This window comes from Ptiloglossa arizonensis, chromosome 7 (genome assembly GCF_051014685.1).
Source record: "Ptiloglossa arizonensis isolate GNS036 chromosome 7, iyPtiAriz1_principal, whole genome shotgun sequence".
NCBI classification, from domain to species: domain Eukaryota; kingdom Metazoa; phylum Arthropoda; class Insecta; order Hymenoptera; family Colletidae; genus Ptiloglossa; species Ptiloglossa arizonensis.
Window position 1 is genome coordinate 13551817 of NC_135054.1, and position 16719 is coordinate 13568535.

The 16719-nt window shown below is 44.4% G+C and overlaps 1 protein-coding gene across 2 annotated transcripts in view; it reads right to left on the bottom strand.

The window, feature by feature from the left end:
* The window catches only part of LOC143148830 (zinc finger and BTB domain-containing protein 8A-like), an 85880-nt gene that overhangs the window by 26424 nt on the left and 42737 nt on the right, over window positions 1–16719 (bottom strand). Inside the window, exon 5 of one of the 2 annotated variants that reach the window (XM_076315552.1) lies at window positions 12359–12793. The exons of the other annotated variant lie outside the window; for it this stretch is intronic. Coding sequence (XP_076171667.1) covers window positions 12498–12793 — 296 coding nt within the window. The 3' untranslated portion in view covers window positions 12359–12497. Of the gene's footprint in view, window positions 1–12358; window positions 12794–16719 lie in introns of those variants that run through there. 2 annotated transcript variants of the gene reach the window in all.

Sequence of the window (16719 nt, forward strand, 5' to 3'; positions counted from 1 at the left end):
AGAAAAGGTTCAATCTGTATTGTCGAAAATATTTTACCTTAGAAATACACGGGGTTGTAGAGGGTTAATCTTTTCGTACAGCTCTCCGAATCTACCAGACAACATACTTTCAACATTTTGTTGATACGTACGTGACAGTTCACGGAAGTGAAATAAAATTGATACACATAATCGGTTTTAGATACGCGTTAGTTCCCTGTCATTTGCTTCGAAACTACCACGTCGTATCTAACGTTCGTGCTCTGAAATGACCGACCTGCAAGAACTTAACACGTCGACACGCCAATTTTCCATATTCAGGGTACTCTTGTACCTTCAAATTATCACGTGACAGAAATACTCTTGTACTTGTTACAGCATTCGTAATGTTCACTCGTTCTAAGCGTTTCAAAAGAACCAGAATTCTTAAATACAACTGTTCGCGAAATGCAAATCCAAATTAAGTGGCAATCCGACACAAGTATATATTTAAACACGTGAATATTTTAAATACAAGAAGAGACTTCGTCTTCTTAAAATAAGATGTCAGTTTGAGGTAATACAATTCGACAGAAGTGTACAGTTAAACGCGTAAATACCATAAACGAACGAACTTGGTTCCTCTCGAATCCTTCTCAACGAGAGAACACACGTTTGAATATACTCTCGCGTTTGATTGCGATTGTTCTTAATTTTTGGTTCGTAGATCAAAACAAAAGATCGGTTCTGGGTAACCACCAGCGGTCGACGTGTTAATAAGTGCGGGAAAGAACTGTCCCTCGCGATGGAAAGTTCACTCGACTGGTTTCGATATGCAGGTGAAACTGACCTAGCCAATGGATCGATCCCCGGTCTCGCGTAGATCAGTATCGAGATCCTCTTACGGGCTCACAGGGTACTCTCCTCGCGTCGTTCTCCACCCCCTCTGCACCTCGTTTTTCGTCCCGTCAGCACGAAATACGCGACGCGCCACGAACGATTCGCATACCAATCGAATACTAAAGGCGTAACGAGAACCCCTGCACGTCGATTCTCGCGAATGCCATCCGGAAATATTTACGTAGACGTGAGAGTATGCTGCGAGGCACGCGCGAGAGATGTCTTAAAAGCAAGCTACGCTTCTTCTTATTTTCTTTTCTTTTCTTTTTTTTTCGTCTTCGACAATTTCGAATCAACCCGTTAATTAATAAAATCTACACCGTTATCGACCGATTTTTCCCTCAGTTTTCTTTTTTTTCTTTTTATCACAGTTGGCGCTCGGCGATTACGATCGAGGAACGTCGTCGTCGTCCTGGAACCGAACCAGGCCTGTCTCGAAGCGTGGAATATATCGAAGGTGTGTGGATTGAATACGGTAGACACACCCTTAACCGGATCTTTGATCGTTTGATCCGAAAATCTGAACGACAAGACGGAATTTGGCACTTGGAAATTGAATAGGATAGAAAGTAGAATCGACGATTAAAATTTTATGTATTTAATTAACGACCTATACGATAAAGTGTCGCGTTCACACCGACCGGAAATAGAAGAACACGGAATCGATAATTATTCTAGTGGTCATTTGTTTTCATGTAAATAGGAAAATATGACCGGTTAAAGGGAGTGGATATCGGGAATCTACCGTATTGAAATTCAAGCGTCAAAAGAGTAAATTGGTTTTTAAAATACACGATAGTAGGAATTAACATCGTGAGCACAATTTTCCGTATCACAACCAAGTAATCTTAAAATTAATTCAACTAACCGAATTACCTTTATCACCGAGGGATTCTAGAACGAAACGTATACTTCCCATTTTTCGTACAATTATATATTCACGTAACGTGCATTATTCTCAACCGTAATGCACGTGCGACGTAAAATTTCCAGCACCCTATACTTTTACTAAAAATAAGAGAAAAAGAACTGTTATCGAACAAGCGTCGAATATTTCTAAAAGTATAATTCGCGAGGCGAATAAAATCGAGACCTATGCGAGTCTGTATACTCGACCTACGATTATCGAAATGCAAGTCGATGCACTTTAACCTTCCGAATCGATTTATACAATTTTCAATTTTCCAAGATATTTCCTACTCGTCAATCCCCAAGCATTTAGAGCGGATCTAGATCGCGACTTACGATTATCAAGATACAAAAAAATGCAAGTCGATGTATTTCATTTCGCAATTCTACATTTCGAGCAGGTCCAAGTTTCGTCTTGAGATTGCCAAAATGCAATCTTCCGAAACCAATTCTTCGAATTTTCAATTTTCCAATATTTTTCCTACTAATCCATCCTTTACATCTCAAACAGATTCAAGTCTCGACCTGCGATTACCAAAATGCAAGTCACTGTGTTTTAAACCTTTCGAAACCAATTTATACAATTTTCAATTTTCCAATATTTTTTCTACTGATCAACCCCTACATTTCGAGCAGATCCAAGTCTCGACCTGCTATTACCAAAATGCAAGTCAATGTATTTTAACCTTTAGAAACCAATTTTTTAATTTTTTAATTTTCCAAGATTTTCCCTACAAATCGACCCCTACATTTCGAGCAGATCCAAGTCTCGACCTACTATCATTAAAATGCAAGTCGATGTGTTTCAACCTTTCGAAACAAATTTTTCCAATTTCCAATTTCCCAATATTTCCCCTGCTAATCGATCCCCTGCATCTCTCCCGTCCAAATGTCGCGACCTCGTCTCGTTAGCGGTAAATCGACCACCAGACTCGATCGTTCGCGCGTACTAAATTCGCTCCCGTCGTTCTTTTCGAGACACCCCTCGCGCAGAGAGAGTTACCGCGGCTCCATGAAAGTCAAGTACGATACAAAGTTTGTCACGAGTTTGCGGGGAATTTTCAACCGGCTCGCGATCGCTTTACTCGCGGCTGGGCGTAGCGGGAAACAAGGTTCGGGGTAGGCAAGATAAATGCACGCAAACCCGTTGAATACGGAGTAGAAGGTAAACGATGGACCGAAGGGACAGGAGGGAACGGTCCGCGATAGAGAACGTAGGTCGAAAGCCACGAGAAAAATATCCAACGATCGTGACGGTCTTCTGGGATCCCGTGCGGAGTAAACGGAACGCGGCGGTGTATCAAGAAGAACCATAGGAATTTTTCTCGTTCCGTGGAAACAGCTTTTGATATTCGCCACGGAGTGCTACGAGTCACCGAGAAACTCGAAGGAACGGTAACGTTTGATTTTATCAACGCGGAGAACCCGGTTACCCGCGGTACATGCGCTAATCGAACCAAGGACGCTCCGTTGAGTCACCTAAGATTGTACCGCGATACAACGTGGAAGAAATCGTAGATCGCGGTAACACGAGAGAACGTAATACGATGCTTCCACCGTCCTAGTTAAGAACACGGTGGCACTCGACCACCGAGGACAGCGGTTCGATCCTCGAAAATTTATTACCCACTGATCGAAAGCTCATCCCGACCCGTACTGCGAGGAGCTGTACGGAACGACCCTTCCCGATACCCGCCCTTTCGACCATAAATATCCTTCTTCTAATAACGGTGCTTTTAGTTCGCGCCAGGTGAAATTCTAATCGATGGTGGACTTTCTCGAAAAAAAATTGGGATTCAATCTCGATTACTCTACGTAGATCCATTGTACACTTTTTCACGCCGTGCTCGAAGACTTTGTAGACCCTTTCTAATAATTTTTGATCAAATTTCAGGAATTTGAATTTTGCGCCGAGAAACACAATTCGAGAATATTGCGACACTATGATCGATGATTGTGTAACGTTTTCTGAAAATTTTCGATTAAATTTCGATTCCTTTCGGAGGCTCCGATTACTCCAAGTGACCTAACCATTTTCGAGAGTTTGAATTTCGCGCCTGAGGACACTATCCGCGAATATTACGAACGATCGATCGTCGACGACTCGAGCTGTACTAAAAATCTTCGATCGAATCTCGATCCTTTTCGAGGGTCCTCCAACTCTTCAAACTAACCCGCGCTGTCGTTAAGAATTTAAATTTCCCGCCGAAGAACCCTACTCGCGAATATTCCTAACGATCGATCGCGATCGTGGCTCTGTAAACTGTTCAGAAAATTCCCGATCGGATCCGAATCCCTACCAAGGTCTCCCCGGTTCTCCGACGAGGAACCCACCGGTCCGCGAAAATTCGAATCTCGCACCAAGAACGTGATTCCCGCGCGAAATACTCCGAGCAGTCGCGATGACCGATGTCTCGGTTTCGGGTCGCTTATTTTCCGCGTTGGTCGCGTCTGGGACTGAATTTGCTTTCCCAAGTCAACCGTGTGCACCTCTTTCACCGTTGTTCTCGGTCGTTCTAGAAGCTGCACGCGGAAGAGGCATAATCACGGGCACGTAACAACGGGCTGACGCAGAACGATTGCCTCGGTCGTGTAAAGCACAAAGGCCGGGTGCTTGTCTAGATGGCTGGTAATAATCCCGTTTCCACCAGTCTGCCGCGGAAGTCGGCCTGAAGTGCCGTGTAACTCGCGCGTTCTAACGAACCCGCGCATCGACCGAGACCTTTCGAAAATCTGGCTCGTGGACCGGCTGGCTGCGCGCGCAGTCGACGGCGGTGGGCCGCGCGGATCGGCCGGTGCGCGCGCAACTCCAGCCAGAACCGATGTCACCGGCGCCCACGACGGGTTCGTTCGATCGAAAAACCGCGCGTCGCGACGAAACGGATCGTAGACGCGCGTCGACGCGATCGGTGATGGTCCGTACACGATTCGCGATCGAGCGTTCGACTCGTGCGCGTGGACGATTCCACGGTGCTCGAAAACGACGCACACGATAGTTTTAACGAGGACTCGTACAGAAAACGACGACGTCGTCGACGATCGATACCGTTGTCCGCCTCGGCTAATTATACACACCGTGTCGATGCAATTCTTGTAACGAAACACCGCCGACTCGCGACGTACGAGTCGTTACGCATCATCATTGATCACGACCCGTCCAATGGACGAACGTTACTCGCGGCGCGATCAATTCCGTGAAATCCTGTCGCTCAGAACTGTTTCCCACCGACCACACCGTACCCTCCGCGCCGAATTTGGGAAGACTGCCACCCGATCGAGATCGAGGGCGCAGGATTTTGCAAATACGTGCGAAGACACACGCGGACGGTAACGCGACGTGTGACGAGCAGCTTTTATCGGTGGATCGTCGCTCGTCGCTCCGGGTATTTCTGTTCGAGTGGATTTTTTCTCTGCCAAGATCCGTACACGTGAATACGAAGCATTCACCAAGTGGCCATCTATCTCGTCACGGTTTGTTCCCCGTTGTCCATGTTAAATCGGTGAACGTAACGGTTCGGTTTTAATTTCGGGTTTGAGCAGTTCTCGTTAGCATCGATCGCTATTAGGTGGGTACAATCTACGAATAGACGTCTTCCGGTGGAATTATACTGCGCGTCAGAGATACGGGAAAATGTTTCCTTTCTCTCTCTCTCCGCGTTTTTGAATTCTACTTCGAATCGATTCCCTCGAAAACAAATTCGACGCCACGGAGTTTTTGATTTATTTTTATTTTTTTATTTTTTTTCGTTTCTCCCCCTTCTGCGAAACGACCGCTCGTCTCTCTGTCGCGCCCACGGTGTACGCGCGCCGCTGAACGATAACCGCGACTTTCTACGTAAACGCGCCCATAAAATGAATCAAACGACGCGACACCGGCGCGAACGATAAAAATCGGACAGCGGCGCGCAAACATCGAAACTTCGTTCCGGCGAAAACCCGGACGCCGACTAACTACCACTGTCTCCGCGGACAATAATTTTCTACGCGTCAGGAGTAACTTCGATTCGCCCTGCCGCGAGTTAATCGAATCCTATATTACCGAGATAAAGGATAGAAATCGAATTTCGAACGTTAAAAAGAGAGAATTAATCCGTAATTAAGTACAAAATATACGCGTAACGTGGCCGTCGTGAATCAACCGTACGAAATCGCTTTCTACGCCCCGTCGTATTTATTACCAACGACGCACGGAACGAAATAACCGTTGACATTTCGGGAATCGCGAACGACACGACTGTCACGATTAATCCGACGGCTCTTCCAGCGTTGAAATCTACCGATAGAGCCGGTAAAACCGACCGTAACGTATAAAAGTCCAAACGGTGTGCACGCACGTTGTAATTTCACGATCCTCGATCGAAATCTGGCTCGCGGCACACTTTCGAAAATTTCAATCGTACACGTGTCACGCGTCACGTAGATATGGAAACTCAAAGAACGAAACATTCGTAACGATTTGACGCGTTGAACGCCACGATGGTCACCGGTGACCACCGGTAAATTTACATGGTTTCGATACTCGTCAATTCTAAAATAACACTTCGATGACGATGTTACACCGATATCGAATCTTTCTATTTCTTGCTACGATTTGAACAAATTTTAGAAACTTAAAAGCTACTTCTACATGTGACTCGACACTACACAACCGTCTTGCTACTCGATACAAATGAAAAATATAAACGCACTTTGCACCGTTGCGATACACTTTATCGAGACCACTTTCCATCCGTTTGGTAAATTAATCGAGAATAAGTAAAAAAAAAGAAAAATAATCTCGAGGAGTGGGTTAAACGTGGAGAACCGACGTGACGGTGAACGTGTTGAGTTTCGAATACTTGCGTGGTAAAACGGTCACAGGTTTCCAGATTTTCCAACGATTTTCGGATTCGGTTAACGGTGGAAACGGTGGAGTCGAGGTTTCGCGTAACTGAACTGCGTGGAAATTCCCGGTAAAAGGAATCGACGAGCGCGTGTCTCCGTAGCCGTATGGCAAGTTCCACCATACGGTCGTCCCGTAATCCAGGAGCAATTTCGTAACCGCGAGACCAGCGCGCGGACCAAGGGCCTCGTAACATCGGACAAAAATCGTCGTGTAAAACTGCTGGTGACAATTACGCGGCCAACACTGGCCTAACTACGTTCGTGCGCAATTTCGTGTACTGCACTGGAAGTTGGTCGATAACCGGCGGTATAACGGAGGTGCACGCGTATCGACTTTGAGAACAGCAGGGGAGATGGCCGTAACGGGTCAGACACGCGGAACGAATCTACGAACACGTACGGGACGTATCCACTCGCGACCGACCATGACCGATCCGATTCTCCTTGATCTTGCGAGGCTCCGAGCCGCCAGACGTCGAAAATGCTGAAAAGCTCGAGCCAAGAACGGTATTAGCTTGTTGCACGCGAAATGGCCGTTTTGGAGCGACACGCGTGAATTTTATCAAAGATTTCACGGGCAAAGGAATCATTTCGTTCGAGAAACAGTCCCGTGGAATAATCATTTCGTCGAGAAATAGTCGCGTGAAATAATCATTTCGTCGAGAAATAGTCATGTGGAATAATAATTTCGTAGAGGAATAGTTTCTTCGAACGACAATTTCGTCGAGAATTAATTTCCCGGAATAATAATTTCGTCGAGAAATATTTTCTTCGAATGATAATTTAATTATTTCCATTGTCGGAATAGTAAATATTTTCTACGAATAAATTGAAGATAAGTTGAAGAAAGCGATCAAGAGAGTGCTCACAGAGTGACGTTTACGACACACCTGTGTATCGATTCAAAGCGGAAATACGTTTCATTGATCCCGTTTACTTAGAAAATCCGGAGGTTCTGTGTTTTTAGATTGAGACTGAATTTTTATAGATGGAAAAATGTACGATCGAAGTGTAGAATCGTGACGAAATGTTTCCTCGAATGGAGGCGCAAACGCGGTTTTTTCACAATGGTGTATCGGATACACTGAATGCTAGTTTGGTAGGTGAATATTGTTTTCGGTAAAACTACGGCCGTTTGAGAGTTTCGTTAACTTTTAGGCGCGCGGGGGATTACGATAGGCCCCCCCACCCACTGTGGATACACACGCTGCGGCCTGCCTGTTTCTTTTTAAATTACAAACGATTAAATACACTATTTACAGGACAGCGATCGGGATGGAATAAAATGCGGGAAAAAAAGTTGAAACGATGGTTGGAAACTCGGCCATTTCATCTGCGACAATCTAATTACTTTCCCTCGGTTGAGCTTCGGTTTGCGTGTATTTCGATCGAAAAACAGAAACTTCGGGGTTTAGAGAATAGACGCTAACTTCTTACCGAGAAACTTCTCACGTACGAGGTACTTGGCTAAAATTTTATCCGATCGTCTCATCTACCGAGAGAGATTAAAAAATGTCGAATTATTGAACGTAGCCGTTCGAAAGTTTCGCGAAGGATAAAAGGTAGGTGTATCGCGGGCGGAACCGTTTCATCCGGTTCCATCTATTAACGAAGATATCAAATTCCTAACAATTTTATCTTATCTCTTCCCATCTATTGCATTAATGAGAAAATGTTAAATTCCTACCGATAAAGCGTAAGTTAGGCGGTCGACAAATACGACGCCCGTAGCGTACGCGGGCACAAAGATAACCGCGTCCCGACGCAACGGGAGCACCCTAGAACCGTGCTTGCAACGAACAACATTTACATTCCGATTGATTCCGCGCGAATGGTTGAGGACGGAGGACGGAAGCGTTGGAAAATTTCGCGTTTGCGTGTCATATACTTCTCCCTCTCTAACGTTTACAGATCGTCTTCGAAATGCTCGCTTAGACCAGCACTCGGAACACTCGGCTAGCGTATATTTGGTGTAAGGTATCGAAGGGAATAAGCGAACGAAAAAATCGGAGAACAAAATTTAGAAGAAAAAAAATTAAAAAAAAAAAAAAAACAGAAAGAAAGAAAGTAAAACCGCGACCACGAGTAGTAGTGTTTGCAAGGTAAGCCGCGCGTGAAATTAAAAAGAAAAAAAAAAAAAAAAAAAGAAAAAAACACGAGGAGCCAACGAGAAAATAGGTCGAAGGTAGGCCCTTACAAGTGCACCCAGACGCAATTCTTCCCGCCCCGTCGATTAATAAATAATAATAAATTCTGCGTATACTGCGTTACTGTAATATAATATGTGTTTTGTGTGTGTTGCGTGGTAATACATAAACAGTGAATAACACATATATAAAATCATTAAAACGATAAAACAAAATAAAATAAATTATCCAATATATTAATTAATATACTTAATCATCTGCATAATATATTAATATTCTGGTTATGTGTATATATATATATATATATATGTATATATATATTATGTATGTATATATATATATATATATATATATATATATATATATATATATATATATATATTATTAAATTATCGGTATATGCGTGTTCGGTAAATAGCCTTAACTATGCAAAGTGCCCCTTTTTGCAAAAGAGAGAAGATCGACGGGTAATATCATTTGATCACAATATAGCGGTTTGGCTCTTTGAATAGCTAACGGACTCGACGTTATTTCTGTGTCGACGTGTACCCGGGCCGAGTACACGCAAGTACCGTGGGAGTACTCGGATGTCGATCCACGCTTTCCTAGCTCGAAGCACACGTACATCTGCGTTCGTTCGTTCGTTCGTCCGTCCGTCGTGTATATGCATGCACGTGACACAGGATGCCCCACGTGCACCAATTGTATACAACACACTCGTATGTGTCACGCATACGCCCGTATGCGTGGTACCTTGTGTCCACTTGTAAACCTTTATCATTAACTATACGTGTAAAGTAGTAAATATATAAATTTCTTCGCGTAAATGTAAACAAAGAAGAAAGAAGAACAAACAGTTTGCACCCCAACCAATTAAATATCAACGTGTAACGATGCGGTGAAAATATCGTAACCAGCCCTCTTGATTAAAAATTGATCGTATTTTAAACGTAAACTATATCTCCAACCAATGACGATTACTACAACGATAGATTATTAATAACGTATAATGTATAATATAATAATAATATTAATAATAATAATAATAATAATAGTAATAATAGTAATAATAATAGTAATAATAATAATAATAATAATAATAATAATAATAGTAATAGTAATATGTATAGTACTACAAATCAATCCGATACAGTTAAATCCTTATCGTGTGTCCGCCTATGCACTTAAGTCCCGAATCGTGGAATGTCTCTTGTGATTTCCACTAATCATCTGTTGCATATTGCGTATCCGCGGTTGTGTATAGTTTAAACGGTAAATATCATATAGACTTTAGGTGTTCGAGTAACAAATAACGCGTTTTATAGTTCAGAGCTCATATTAGAACTGCGAAAAGCCGCCGCTTTTCATTTTCTATTCATTTCTTTTCGTTTTTTTTTCTTTTAACCTTTTTCTTCGTACTAACTATATCGAAAGAAAATTGTGATAAACCTTTAGAAACGATGCATAGGACTAAAAAGATTTCGTTGTTAGTCGATTAATATTGCGTGTTGGCCGGTACCTCCGTCGTACCGGAAGTACGCGAGGGTGTCGCTTCGCTGCGTGTTCCGTGTCTGCATACATATGTGTGACTGTGTGTGTACGTGTGTGTGGTGTATAGAACTCCCTGTCCCCTCTCGTCCAGTCGATCTGTAACGCCCCTGTGTGTGTGTGTGTTTGTTTGTTTCCTTTATTCCGCGTGTGTCGATCATGTTCCCCTAATCACCTACCCGTCCCCCCTCTTGTCCCAATCACCGAGTGAAAAACCCGCCGAATTGGGCTAGCAAGTGGCACGGCGGTGATAACTCGCCGTCGATTTTCCGTACTTGCCCGATGAACACACGATTACACTCTAATATGAAGTCCAACTATAAACTCTTTCAACAACTATACGAATCACCCTGCGTATCGAATGAATTACTTCCAGTAAATCCGATTTAATTAATAGTTAATTAACTAATCGATTAATTATATTTCTTTCCAGCCGCCCGAGACGGCGCGTGTCGGCCGCAAGGACGGCAGCAACTACTACGGGAGGAATTGGCACCACGTTTGCTCCCAACTTGATCTACACGCGTCCGTGCACGCGTACACATCGTACAGGGTCACCTGGCACGTGTACGGTGCCGATGCGCGTGCACGAGCGCGGGTAATATGTAATTGCAGTAAATCTCCCCATAATTAATAATGCGCGTATCGTCGAACTCAACCGAGCTGAACAACTCCACTTCTCTCTTTAGTATATTATTATATATCGTCGATCGGCGCAGCGCTCGTTCACCCACGAAAAAAATAAAGCTGCCCGGTCTTTGGACAATGGTTCGAAAAAACAGCGTATTCGCGCGGCGTGCTTGGCACGCGTGCGCGTGCGCGTGCGCGCAGACCAAACGTAGCTGGGGCGCGTGCGCGCTCTGCCGATCGGTACCGCGAGTGCGTTTCCACGAGCGTAAAAGCGGAGAAAAGCGACCCGCGCCAATCCTCTTCGATTCGTCTCGACGTGCACGCGCGCTCGTCCTCGTCGACGAGCGTGAACAAACAAATAACGACAACGACGAACGATCGCGCCCCGACGATCGGGGAGGAGGAACTTTTCGTCGTGTTCGAGTTGAAAGAGGGAGAGAGGGAAAGAGAGAGAGGGAAAGAGAGAGAGAGAAAGAGAGAGAGAGAGAGAGAGAAAGAGAGAGAAAAGAAAGAAATAAAAAGAAAAAAAGACCGGTGACACACGAGCGCGGTGTCACAGAGACGAATCGAACGCAATCGGCTCCCGTGAAACATCGCAAAATCGTTCCCGTGGACACCGCGCACGTGCGCGCGCGCAGGCTCCACCCCTTTCTCGATCGTCGCGCGTGCGCGTCCACGAGAACTCGCCCGCTGCCCCGTTGAAGCGCGCGCGCACATACGCACGCGCGCTCGGTCCGCTCGCTTCTTTTTCCCCTAGAACGTATTATATCTCACATATCCGTGTATCGTGTGTGTGTGTGTGTGTCTGTCCTCGTGTGCCTGTGCGTACGCGTGTGTGTGTGTGTACGTTAGTGTATACGTGTGTGTTTGTGTGTACGTGTGTATATTTTTCGTTTTTCCGCATCTTTTTCTTTTTGTTTTCTTCAACTACAAGCCCACTTCAAAAAACGCCGCACGCTAAAAATTGTACACACCAAGAGTGTTTCTCACAACCCCCACCCCAGGCCCTCCCTCCCCACCCCGGTCGCGGTAAGAGAATCGGGTTTGCTCGATCCCCTTAAAGCGTAGAACCTATAAAAGATTTGGTGTTCGAGAAAGAAAAAAGCCGAAAGAGACCGGCCTTTAGCCGTGGCCGTGACATCAGGGCCGTATCGTGTGATTCAAAATTTGCGACAATACCCCCCTGTCGACGCAGCCACCCGCGCTCTCTGTAATAATGTAATTTTTTTTTTTTCCTCGTATGTATGCGTACATATACGTATAGACATATATATATATATATATATATATATATATATATATATATATATATACATACATACAGATAAATATATATATATATATATATATATACATATATAAATGTGTGCATATATATATATATACACATATGTATACATATATCCGTTCATCCGTTACTTTTTTCCAGTTTTCTTGCTTTCGAGGCGCGTACGTAGGTGTAAATATATATATATGTATATGTATAAGATATATACAGACGCGTGCAGTTCGTTCCGCGTTTTAGGACAGCGTGTTCATGGTATCGTTAGTCATCGTGGAGAGCGCCAAGGTGCCCGTCATGAAATCGTTTAGATCGATCTTTCTTGCCTCGGGGTGTTTGAATTTAAAGTGCGTGCGCAGGTTGTCGCTACGTGTGTACGTGGCACGACAGAGAGGACACTCAAACCTGCCGGGGAAGTGGACGTGGTAGTGGTTCCTGATGTGCGTCACGACCTTGCCGCACAGCTTGCACCTGTGAAGGTTGCAGCCGCCTGGCACCCGGTCAAAGGTCAGCCGCATGTGCCAGGCTTTTGAACCTGCAACATCAACACAAGACAAGTCACTTTCAACTGTTGGCCTCCCGACGCGACCTACGGCGACGAGCCGCCCGCGGCCCGGTCTGTGTCGACGGCGGCTCGATCGCTTCTTTCTCGCTCTCTTTTTCTTTCCTCATGTACTCTCTCCCTCTCGTTCTCTCAGTCTCAGTTTCTCTATCTCTTTGCTTGACCTCTATATAGCCTCTCCACCACGCCGCCTCTACCAGGTAGGGCCTCTTCTTTCATAAACTCGACCGCTTAGGACAATCGTTCGAAAGTGGCTTTCGGTGCTCGTCGGAGAAGAGAATATTCCGGCAAGTACGCTTACCGACGACCGACCTGTCCATTTCAATGACCTTGAACCGCGCTAAGAACGGGAGAGGTGTACGTTTCGCGGGAAACGACGATACCGGTTACCGGACAACAACGAATCGAGAGGAAGTGGTAATCACCTTTCGTCTTCCAATATCCGCAATTTCGACTACTTAGATGCGAGCTGGTTACGATGGCTGACTTTCCCCCCTTGGTATGTCTCGAGGTCATTGAAATCGACGAGATCGATCACACGGAAGACTCTCACCGAAATTGTCCCGACGACCGCGCACAACCCAAGTGCGTCCGTGGAAAATACTAATTCTCGAATCGACGTGTTACCGGAAAGCTGTAACAAACGCGTCTAAATGTCAGAAATGTGTTTCATCTTCGTTGGATCGTCTCAGTCGATTGTTCGAGAAATCTTTCTTTCTGTGTTTATTTTTTTTTTTTATTTTTTTTTTTGTCCAGAAAGTTCGTAGAAAGTCTAACAAAAATTGGGGAAATTGTTTCCACTGGCGGTGCGCGCATCCGTAGCGAGATCCTCGTGGATATCGAGTACCGCGAGGAGAAAGATCGCACCCGGAAGGAATTGCGTCAGTGTGGGATCGGACGTCTTAGTCAGCCTCGCGAGGCTGACGACCGACCGTCCGTTTCTACTTGCTCACGGTACCGCATTCCCCTCGGCCCGTGATTGATCTTTCTCCTCGACGAGATACAGTTCGTTGCTTCCCCGCGGCGAACGTCTCTAAAATTTCACCAACCTGTTAGACCTTCCAGCGAGTATTTTCGGTCGTTTTCCAAACGAAAGAACTTCGATCATCGTGGACGAATGATAAAAAACATTTTCTTTTCTTTTTTTTTTTTTCTCAGACATACTTGTCACGACTCTCTCGTCGTTTCTCGTTCGAGTGACCATCGTTTTCAGACACCACGGTCACTGTGGACACGCTCGTTACAATGTTTCTTCTCCAACGAGTACCGAAAACGTTTATTTTCGAACATTGGCATTTCCCCCATCGTTTACCATCCTACTTACAAACAACGGCCGTGGATCGTGCGATCGTATCGCGCACGTATCTACACGTGTTCTCTCGTCCCTTTCCTCTACCACGCAACCGTTTCTCTCCGCCAAGCCTTCGATCCCCTTACCACAGACCCTCTCCCTCCCCCCTCTCAACCTCCCCCTCCCTCAATCCCAGAGCGAGGTCGTTCACGCGTTCACCTTCGATCTGTCGTGTGTGCGAGCCGGTGCGCGAGAGAGAAGGTCGAACGACTAGCGGATCGATCAAAATCGCGGGTGCGTGTAACGAGATTAACGGGGAGGAACGGCTACGAAGAAAGAAAAAGAGAAACGGGACCACGTTGACCCAGTCCTGGGCGAACCGACGCGAGACTGCGATTTACAAGCGCGCGCGCGCGCGCTCGCTGACCAAGAAGAGGGCCAACACCGGAAATGAAGTTCCTTCCAACGTCGCGTCTAATGTCCCCTGATACGCGAACTGTTCCAGTTTGCAATTCGGGCTAGCGATGGGATCGAGTCTGATCTGATCACGCGAGTATCGATCTGATTTCACGATGCAGTAACGTTATGGATAAATTGATCAGAGGACGAATTATCCACTCGAAGCAATGATAGCGAATACTTGGTTAAAATGGTCTGAGACTGTGAATGACTATCGAGTGAATATTTAGAGAAATGGAGTAGGATTGTGAATGACTATTGAATGAATATTTGGAGAAGTAGAGTAAGACTGTGAATGACTATTGAATGAATATTTAGAGAAATAGAGTAAGATTGTAAATGACTATTCAGTGAATATTTAAAAAAAAAAAATTACTCTGGCACTGTAAACGACAATAGAGCGTATATTTAGGAAAAAGGACTCTGGCACTGTAAACGACAATGAAGTGTATATTTAAAAGAAAAAGATTCAAATATTGTAAACGATTTTAAATATAATGCAATTTTTATTTAATTATTTTTACTCTAATTCTTTTGAGTAATACACTATTCGAGTAATATTTGTAGCAACGAGTGTTTGAACGTAGGGTTTAATTATGAAAATCTTGATACGGTTTGAACCGATAACGATACCTCTGTTTATTGTTAGTTGTATCACGCGCCGTTGAACAACATTTGCAATTCCTATTTGTGAAATTCTTATCGGAGGCATTTAACGTTTCAAATTTCGTACGAATGGTTCGCGAGGTGTATTTTGAAATAATGATTTCGAATTGATGTGAAACGATGGTTGGAAAAAATGAGCACAACTAGCGAGAATGAAAATAGTGACAACCCAGGGAGAAGGTCAGAGAGGACGGTTGGGTACAAGATTGTTTTTAATTAATTGTATACGATAAATTCAGCCCCTTGGTTATGCTCACGTTTTATGAAACATCTTCTACAGGATAAACCGAATCTGTTACATAAGCCACGATCTCTCGCAGCAAGTTCATGACGATGCGTTACATAATTTACAGACACATCCGTGAACGTTAAAAAACGATCGTTAACAACGGCAGAGGTTACTTTATCGAACAGGAAATTTTGTTCACGGGAGATATTCAACGCTAATTGTATCAAGATTTTTACAATTGTCGATTACGTTCAACGATCGAGAACATACGTCGAACAGAGTGAAACATCGAATCTCTCGGAGATAATACTCGAAAGCTTCGTGTGTAAATATGAATACGAACTTTACACCTTCGCGGTAAACGGTGATCGAATACGTTTAAGACAACAATAAACGTTCAAATTATAAACATTCTACGACACGAGTCACTTAAAATGTTCTCTTCGAACCTCGTTTAAATTATGAATTTACAGTACGCGGCGAATGTTCGAACGTATGCTGTTTCGATATCGTAAAACTCGTTAATAGTATTTTTCCGAGTACTTTAAAGCGTACGAAAATGTTCCCATCGAGGTTCGATTCTACTCATAAATACTGATATCCACTCGTGTTTGCAAATTCATGGCAGTACCCTTCACAATACCCTCGTCGCATCGAACGGAAATACGTTAGCAAACTTGAACTCTGAAATTAATCTTCCTCGATAGTTACGAGCAGCTGCTTTTCGATTAGCGATCGATCGATCGGTTCCCATCGTTATTAATTTTATTCATGGATTCGTTGTTTCGTAAAACATTCCACGTAGCGATATACCTCATCGATTCTTCGTTTTCTCGAAACCGGTCGGTTCTCGAACAACGAGAACCCGAACTTCACCACCGTCTTTCGATTTCCCTCGATAAGTGTTACGCGGCCGGTGAATGTCTACCATGAACTTGCAAACGTCGCGTAAACGTCGGAAAACATCCTATCGGTGTTACACGCGACACAACTTGATCCCATCACTAATTACAACCGTTTCGTTACCAATTGCCACTGGTAATCTAGCTCACGAGTCACGATTGCATTTATCGGCCCGAGGGTGCAGCACCTCGGTTAACCGTACGAGGCGAACGTTATCTCGCGGGTGAAAGATTTTATTGGACTCGTGATTTCTCTATTTATCGAGCAAGAGTTTCCACGATTCGACAAAAAAAAGTAGTCTTTTCTCGGTCAGCGACGCTATCTTCCTCGATCCTTTTACGATCTATCGCG